The sequence below is a fragment of the Primulina eburnea genome, chromosome 5 (assembly GCF_022965805.1).
Source record: "Primulina eburnea isolate SZY01 chromosome 5, ASM2296580v1, whole genome shotgun sequence".
NCBI classification, from domain to species: domain Eukaryota; kingdom Viridiplantae; phylum Streptophyta; class Magnoliopsida; order Lamiales; family Gesneriaceae; genus Primulina; species Primulina eburnea.
Genome location: NC_133105.1, coordinates 6,710,684 through 6,717,693, shown reverse-complemented (window position 1 = coordinate 6,717,693; position 7,010 = coordinate 6,710,684). Strand labels below are relative to the sequence as shown.

The 7,010-nt window shown below is 36.0% G+C and overlaps 1 protein-coding gene and 1 pseudogene across 1 annotated transcript; both read left to right on the top strand.

Annotated features, from left to right (window-relative positions):
- Positions 1-302: 302 nt before the first annotated feature.
- LOC140832771 (uncharacterized) lies at positions 303-3,877 on the top strand. The gene is made up of 6 exons (XM_073196941.1): positions 303-601; positions 865-1,137; positions 2,815-2,975; positions 3,119-3,224; positions 3,358-3,483; positions 3,586-3,877. The coding sequence occupies exons 1-6, from the start codon at positions 410-412 to the stop codon at positions 3,718-3,720; spliced, it is 993 nt and encodes a 330-aa protein (XP_073053042.1). The 5' UTR covers positions 303-409; the 3' UTR covers positions 3,721-3,877.
- Positions 3,878-4,304: 427 nt separating this feature from the next.
- On the top strand, positions 4,305-6,592 carry LOC140831924 (28 kDa ribonucleoprotein, chloroplastic-like; annotated as a pseudogene).
- Positions 6,593-7,010: the final 418 nt, after the last annotated feature.

The following is a 7,010-nucleotide window of genomic DNA, read 5'->3' as shown; positions in this document are numbered from 1 at the left end:
CTAAATTATTACTTTTTATTGTGAATATTGATAGGGTTGATCCGTCTCACAGATAAAGATTCGTGAAACCGTCTCATAAAAGACCTACTCAAATATTTAATATGAATCTAGCAATAGAAATTCTGTTAGAATAAATATATTTTTCCGTAAAATAATTTCAATATTTTATGCTGCACCATTTTCTTATCATATATCTATCTAAACAAAAAAATAAATAGTGGATTTAACGATTCAACGGCTAGTTTCTTCGAACATATCCCACCCCTTGCTCTATGCTCGTGTGTGTATATATATATGTATGTAAAGTAAAGCGGCTGATTTTTTTTTTTGCAAGAATCAATACAAGTGATTTTCCCCAAAATTTTCAATCGCTCTGGGAATCAAACCCTAATCGGTGTTTTTTGCAGCAATGGAACTCCCACAGGAAACGGAAGATTATCTTCGAGAATCAATCGATCACAGCGTAGGCCTCATGGTGTCCTCCAACACTGTGCTTGATAAGCTTCGTGCAGTCGAAGCGGCCAACCTTTGCCTCCGCCAGCAGTATCTGTCACTGCAATCCAAAATGAGAGAGAAAGACGAAATTATCGAACGGGCTAGGGTTCTTGCTCTTATCCCTGATTTTCTCCCTTGTGCACGTCAACTTCTTTGTTCGATTTGGGAAAAACGACGTGTCTTGTAAAGATTTTAGGACTTTATTTATGCTTTTCTCGGACTCATGTTCACTTTTCAAGTTGGGAATAGGATTTAACGTATAAAGTTGAACGGGCTAGGGTTTTTACACTCACCCATTGTTTTTCCCCTTCTGCACACTCGCATTTCGTGTGACATGTGAAAAAAGGTTTCGAATTTTTATATTTTCAGGCTGAGGCGAGTATGAATGCAATTGCTTTAAAGAAATTTGTGGATGAAAACCAAAAATTGGCCGTGGAATGCACCAATTTGTTGGAACAGAGCAACAAATGGGAGAGGGAGTGCTTGCTTTACGACCAAGATCGTGAAGCATTAATGGATTTTGCAAATGAGGCAGATGAGAAAGGCAAGGAAGCTGAGTCTCGCAACCAAGAATTGGTGGAGCAGAACAAGAAATTGTTAGAAGAGTTGCAAATTTTTAAGTTACGGTCTGAGGCACATACGGTAATTCAAGTCAGGACTATGTTAAGTCAATGGTGTTGCTTAATTGATCTTAATGATGCATTATATGCTAAGTAAATTGGTGTTCTGAAGCTTTTAGAAGGTTTGACAAACCATTTGGAAAATTCTGTGCCGTTGTCTGTAGCACTGTAGCTGGTAATTTGTTGGATGGTAGAAATATAATTGTTGACAGTTTGTTTTTTAGAAGATTAAAAAAATTGAAATCCTGATGATAATTCCTTATATTCATGATAGATATGAAGCCAACTTGCTACATCAGACTAGCAATAAGTTGTGAATGCCATCAGCACGATTCTCGTCTAAGAAACTTGTTGAGCTCATTATATTTTCACCCAAATTTTATCCACTGTGGATTGATTCACGACTGTGTAAGCATGCACTGACATGCTTTTTATCGGCCTTTCATCGCAAGTTGAATATCTCTCTTTTTTATGTGGATATTTTTTGGAATCCTTTTTGGCAAGGGAAGCATTATTATGGATGTGCTGTATGTGAGTTGGAATATTATATTCAGACATTGCTTGTTATGACAGTTTTGTCAAATGAGGATGTTATTGCAGTTGAATCCAGTTGCCATTGTCTTCTCTCGTGTTTGAACAACAATGGGCAGGGAGATACCACTTTCATCTTCCTGCTCCCCGACTGGCCAAATGTCGACCTTCTCCATTCTACTCCTCTTCCTTGTTATGTTTGAACATTTTTTAAAACCTGACCTCGAAAAACCCAGGAATGAAACTGTGGAGTTATTTCGACCCAAAATCATCTTGATAACAGGCGTTAGGAAGCTTATGACATATTTTTGGTCGGCACCACGTGATAGTACCATTTATCATGCAGTCCTGTAACCAGTTGCCCTTGGGATGTGATCTAACACAGTTCCATCTTAATATCTGTTGTCTGAAACTCCCCCAGTCCCAAGTCCCATCTGTTTTTTGAAAGATGTCATCTATGTTAACTACATAGTTATTTTGTTGAAAATGTGTTGATTGTGCTGTAAAGGGCTGCCGTATTACAAAGTTAAATTTTTTCTATCAAATCTTATATGCTTTTAGAGAACTATTATCCATGTAGTCGATCCGCAACTAACAAGAATGTGCTATGATGATGATGAAAGCTTATATGCTACTGCAGAGCCTTCACCTTCAATGTTCCATTTATTCACTAAAATCGTTGTCATTCAAGTTTTAATATAAATGACAGGCTGAGGAACTTGGTCTGTCAATGCAAGATCCAAGTGTTTCCTTCTAAGTTATGTAACTTGGCTTATGGGTTCAAAAATCTATAATGTAATCATTTGGGTTGTATGTAATCTTTTGACTTTCTCGTGTGCATAGGTTGTTTGTTATTACTTTTAGTCCGCCATGTCTCCTTCATGTTTTTCCCTAATGTTCAGTGGATCACAAAAACTCTAATGAGACCGTCTCACGAGTCAATTTTGTGAGACAGATTCCCGACCCAACTCGATCTATGGAAAAATATTAATTTTATTTCAAAAGTATTATTTTTGACTGTAAATATGGACAGGGTCGACCCGTCTCACATAAGACATACTAACAATGGATTATGCAGATGGATTTGGTTAATTACAATGTGTTACTTAAATGTTCTGGATGTCCACTTCTTTTGATTCTAACAACTCTATTCTTGTGATTACTGAAGGTTGATGTGCTTGACAATGAACTGCATATGGAACAAGCGTTACTCGATTCACTATTAACTTCTATGTTTGGCAAGGATGATTTAGAAATAACTGCACTTGGCTTTTTGGAGGCAAATAGTGGAATTGAAGTTTGCTCAAAAATACGGAAAATGTGGAGTAGGTGAGACTAATATTTTAAAGAATTCAACTGATGTTAACTAGGAATTTATCAAACAGTATTATCTATTATATCACTTCAGATTTCGATATGCTTTTCTTTCTACTTTTGTCGAATGATTTCTGAAGTTCCTCTTTTCATTCTAGCCTGAAGCCTGTGACGCAGAAGATTGTAGCAATGGTAGCAGAAACTAAGAACTTGGAAAATAATAAGGATCATTTAAAGGTTAACCTTCATAAAGCTGAAGAGGAGGTATGGCATGTGTATAAAAAATATGAAGTTCATATATGTGTATTACTTTAGCTTGCATACACACGTGAATGCATGCATACATACTTTAGCTTGTAGGTCTTCCTTGAAATAAAACAAGTCCTTGCATTTTCAGGTGAACGTTCTGTTTGAAGCATGCAGCAAGCTAGATGAGGAAAACAAAAGGTTGATACGACAATGTAACAGAGAAATGCACATTTCTGCTTCCGACGGAAAGCGCAGGAGTAGTACTTCTGGAAAGGTTAGTAGTACTAGAATGAGATGCACCATCTGTTGCACTGAGTTTACTATTTTTTATCATAGATATTCCGCTGGGGTAAAAGTCAATGAAATATGTTTGCAGGGGAAACGGAAGTCTAGCCCGAAAACAAGCAGTCCCCTAGAGAAGAAACTTGATTACAGTGACGCTGATTCACAAAGACAGCCACTTTCGCCTCTGCTTTCTAACTCACCCAAATCTAGAATACGCAAGAAGTAGCTCCATATATGTTCTGAATGTTGCTGTATATCCCTGTTTTTTTTTTTGGGCGAATAGTTAGTCAAGTTAGGGACATTTACTTGGATGAAATCATGATGCTAAAGTGATTTTGATGTTAAAGAAACCAATTATTTTCCCCCCTTTTGCTATATGATCTTGGAATAAGTGATCTATATGAAATCACATAAATTCAAATTATTTCTCCATTTTTTTATAAGAAAAATAAAACTGCTATAGTTTGCATTTTGATCGAAATAAATTTATATCAATAAAATTCTCAAATCTTAGATGCTTTAATTCCAAAGACACCATCCTAACATTTGCACATAAACAAATTTTATTTAATCAACGATAGATTGTGAAGCATAAAAATGCAATATGGAATGCAAAAAAAATTAAATTTGGATGGATATGTTTAATTTGTATAAAGAAACTTGATTAGATAACGGATTTTATAATTGAATTTCAAATCATATCTAGTATAAAATCAAAGTCTATTACAATTAGCAAATTTTTTGCTTAAATGTATAAAAAATATACAATGAATTGAAGGTTTTCTTTTTATATATATAAAAAGTATATAAATGTATGGGATGTGGTTTGAATATGTGATCTACGTTCTAATAAGAAAGCATGTTTTTTTAATTGATAATATTAAGAAGAGTCGGTCCCTTGTGAGACGGTCTCACGAATCTTTATCTGTGAGACAGGTCAACTTTACCGATATTCACGATAAAAAAGAATACTCTTAACATAAAAATTAATATTTTTTCGTGGATACCCAAATAAGAGATCCGTCGCATAAAATACAACTCTTGAGACCGTCTCAATCAATTTTTCGACTATTTGGAAATCAGTTTTTTAAAATAAAAAATCTCATATTGATTCAAAAATGCCAGATAGATAAAATTTTCAATGTATAACAAAACAAGAAACAGGGGTCTAGCTTTCGTAACAATGTCTTCGAATGAAGAAGCTGCAGCAGCTCTTAATGATCTCGAATCCAAGGCAAGTGTTTGGGATTTAAAGATTTCGTAAAATACTAATGGATGCCTGCGCGACAGTAATGATACTATTCAGCAATCATTTATCTGTTTTATATCTGTCAAAAAGGAATTCGAGGGTAGAGTCTTGAATCTTAACTGGGGTAGTCCAAAGAAGAAGAAACCTTCATCTCCACCACAACCCAAGCAGTTGCCAGTACACAATTTGTTTGTTGCAAATTTGCCATGCAAGGGGTAAAGACCTGAAGGAATTTTTTAATGCTAATGGTGGGAATGCTGTTTCTGCTGAAGTGATATTTCAAGATAAACCAAGACGATCGGCGGGGTATGGCTTTGTTTCTTACAACACCGAGGCTGAGGCTTGCAGCACTTGCCACATTTGAAGAGAAGCTGATCACCAATAGTTTTTACCTACTGTTTGAGGCCTTTTGCTCAGCTCTCATAAACGCAAGCTTTTGGAAAAAGTAGTTTCTAATAATGTGGTGTTAGAGCTGGTGGTCACAAGCTTAAACTCCTGATATGCAAATACCATATTAAAAACCTAGACCAACCACAGCACACCCAACGCGCACTGCATGCGTCATGATATGAACTTCAATCTCCGGCATATCTGCGATGATGCATGTTAAGGAATGAAATCATTAACTTTGAACTAGCTTTTGTGAGTTATAATTGAAAAACATTGTTTCTAATGGTCCTATCGGGGTCCGTACAACTTTTGAAGACTTTCCCCAGCAAGAATGGATTTTAATCACATGGGTCGGGGTAAAAACTTCTAACAAGTTCTTGTTTTGCAGGAGACTTTTGAAAACTTTCGCCTGCAAGAATGGATTTTAATTACATGGGTTGGAGTGAAAACTTCTAAGAAGTTCTTGTTTTGCAGGAGTTTATGGGACGACCGATTCATGCCGCTCGCAGTAGAAGATTTCTGAGACAGGAGACAAAGGTAACCATTGAGTCTGAGAATTTCACCAAGCAATTAGAGAAACTTGATGCAGCGGAGGTTTAATCACTTGGGGCTGAGAGTTTTTACATTTCTCCATAAGCTCGGCTCTCTTTGTTCAACCATTTTGCCAACATTTACTTTTTGTTATCCTCTAATATTGTAACTGTATAGTTCAGACCATACATAAGTATTTCGATGTAAGATCATTCATATTTTGGAGCATTGGAGTATACTATATGATCTTCAGCATTTGCTTTTCTTCTAAATCCCGTAATCCATGTAACCATCAAAATCAAGCTGCAAGGAAGAGAAGCATAGCTATATGGGCATGCCTTTGGTTATAAGGAATCTTGATTCTCGCACTTATCATTTCACAGACAGCATCCATGTTTGGTGTCAAATCTTATGAGGCAATGTCATAGTTGTAGCATTTTCCTCGGAGTAATCCATGGTTAACCATGTGATAACTTGTCTTCGTTTTGGATCCCTGTCCTCTCTCCGTTGTCTTGCGATCTATGTTTTGTGGAATTTTCCAGTAAGGCAGTATATAGTGATTATGTGGCCTGAACTAGCATTTTTACATACCTAAAAAATTTATAACTATAGTGGTTGGACTACTAGAAGCTAATTGTGCCTGCCATGATTCCTATTACTTGTACCAGTGTTTTAAGTCTCATCCTTGTGATGGTTCAATGAATAAAACAATTTTGACCCCTCTCCAACTACCTTTGTTTCAGTGATAACAGCTTCCGAAATATTCGAAGCTGCACGAAACGAAAGACCCTCATTTGTTACTGTGTGGATTACAGACCCCGAGCATTTACTTGTAATACTCTGTCCACTTCTCATGTTAATCTGAGTGCCTGATATTGTGTATTTCATATGTTTGCAACCAGAGTGATGTTGAAAATTAAAGGTATTTGGGCTAATTTTGAAGTACTTGATGTTGTTACAGTATAATATAACCTACTGGATGAAATACTTTGATATTTTCTGTTGTTAGTGTTTTGGATCCTTCCTACTTTTAATACACTTCGAGTAGTAAATGATTGTGAATTTGGTCTTGTACCACAACAATTCATGCAGTATACTTATTTTGATGATCTTGAATTGTGGCCTTTCTTTTGTGTTTATTTGGTAAAAAATTGATTTATATTAACGAGTGTTGGAGTTTCTTTCACCAGCAGTGGAAGCATGTCAAGCAGCCCGAGGAAAGCTCGACTTAATTCAAGCTCGAAAGAGCTTGAGCATATCTGAAAGAGTACTGTCATTGAGCCAAACATCATCTTAGCTGAACTTAAATTTTTAACTGTTGTTTTAATCTACTATTTTGTTCTTGT

Coding starts and splice junctions, on each gene's coding strand:
- LOC140832771 (XM_073196941.1), top strand. CDS start 410: ATGGAACTCCCACAGGAAACGGAAGATTATCTTCGAGAATCAATCGAT. Junction 2,976..3,118: donor ATACGGAAAATGTGGAGTAG/GTGAGACTAATA, acceptor TTTTCATTCTAG/CCTGAAGCCTGTGACGCAGA. Junction 3,225..3,357: donor TTCATAAAGCTGAAGAGGAG/GTATGGCATGTG, acceptor TTGCATTTTCAG/GTGAACGTTCTGTTTGAAGC.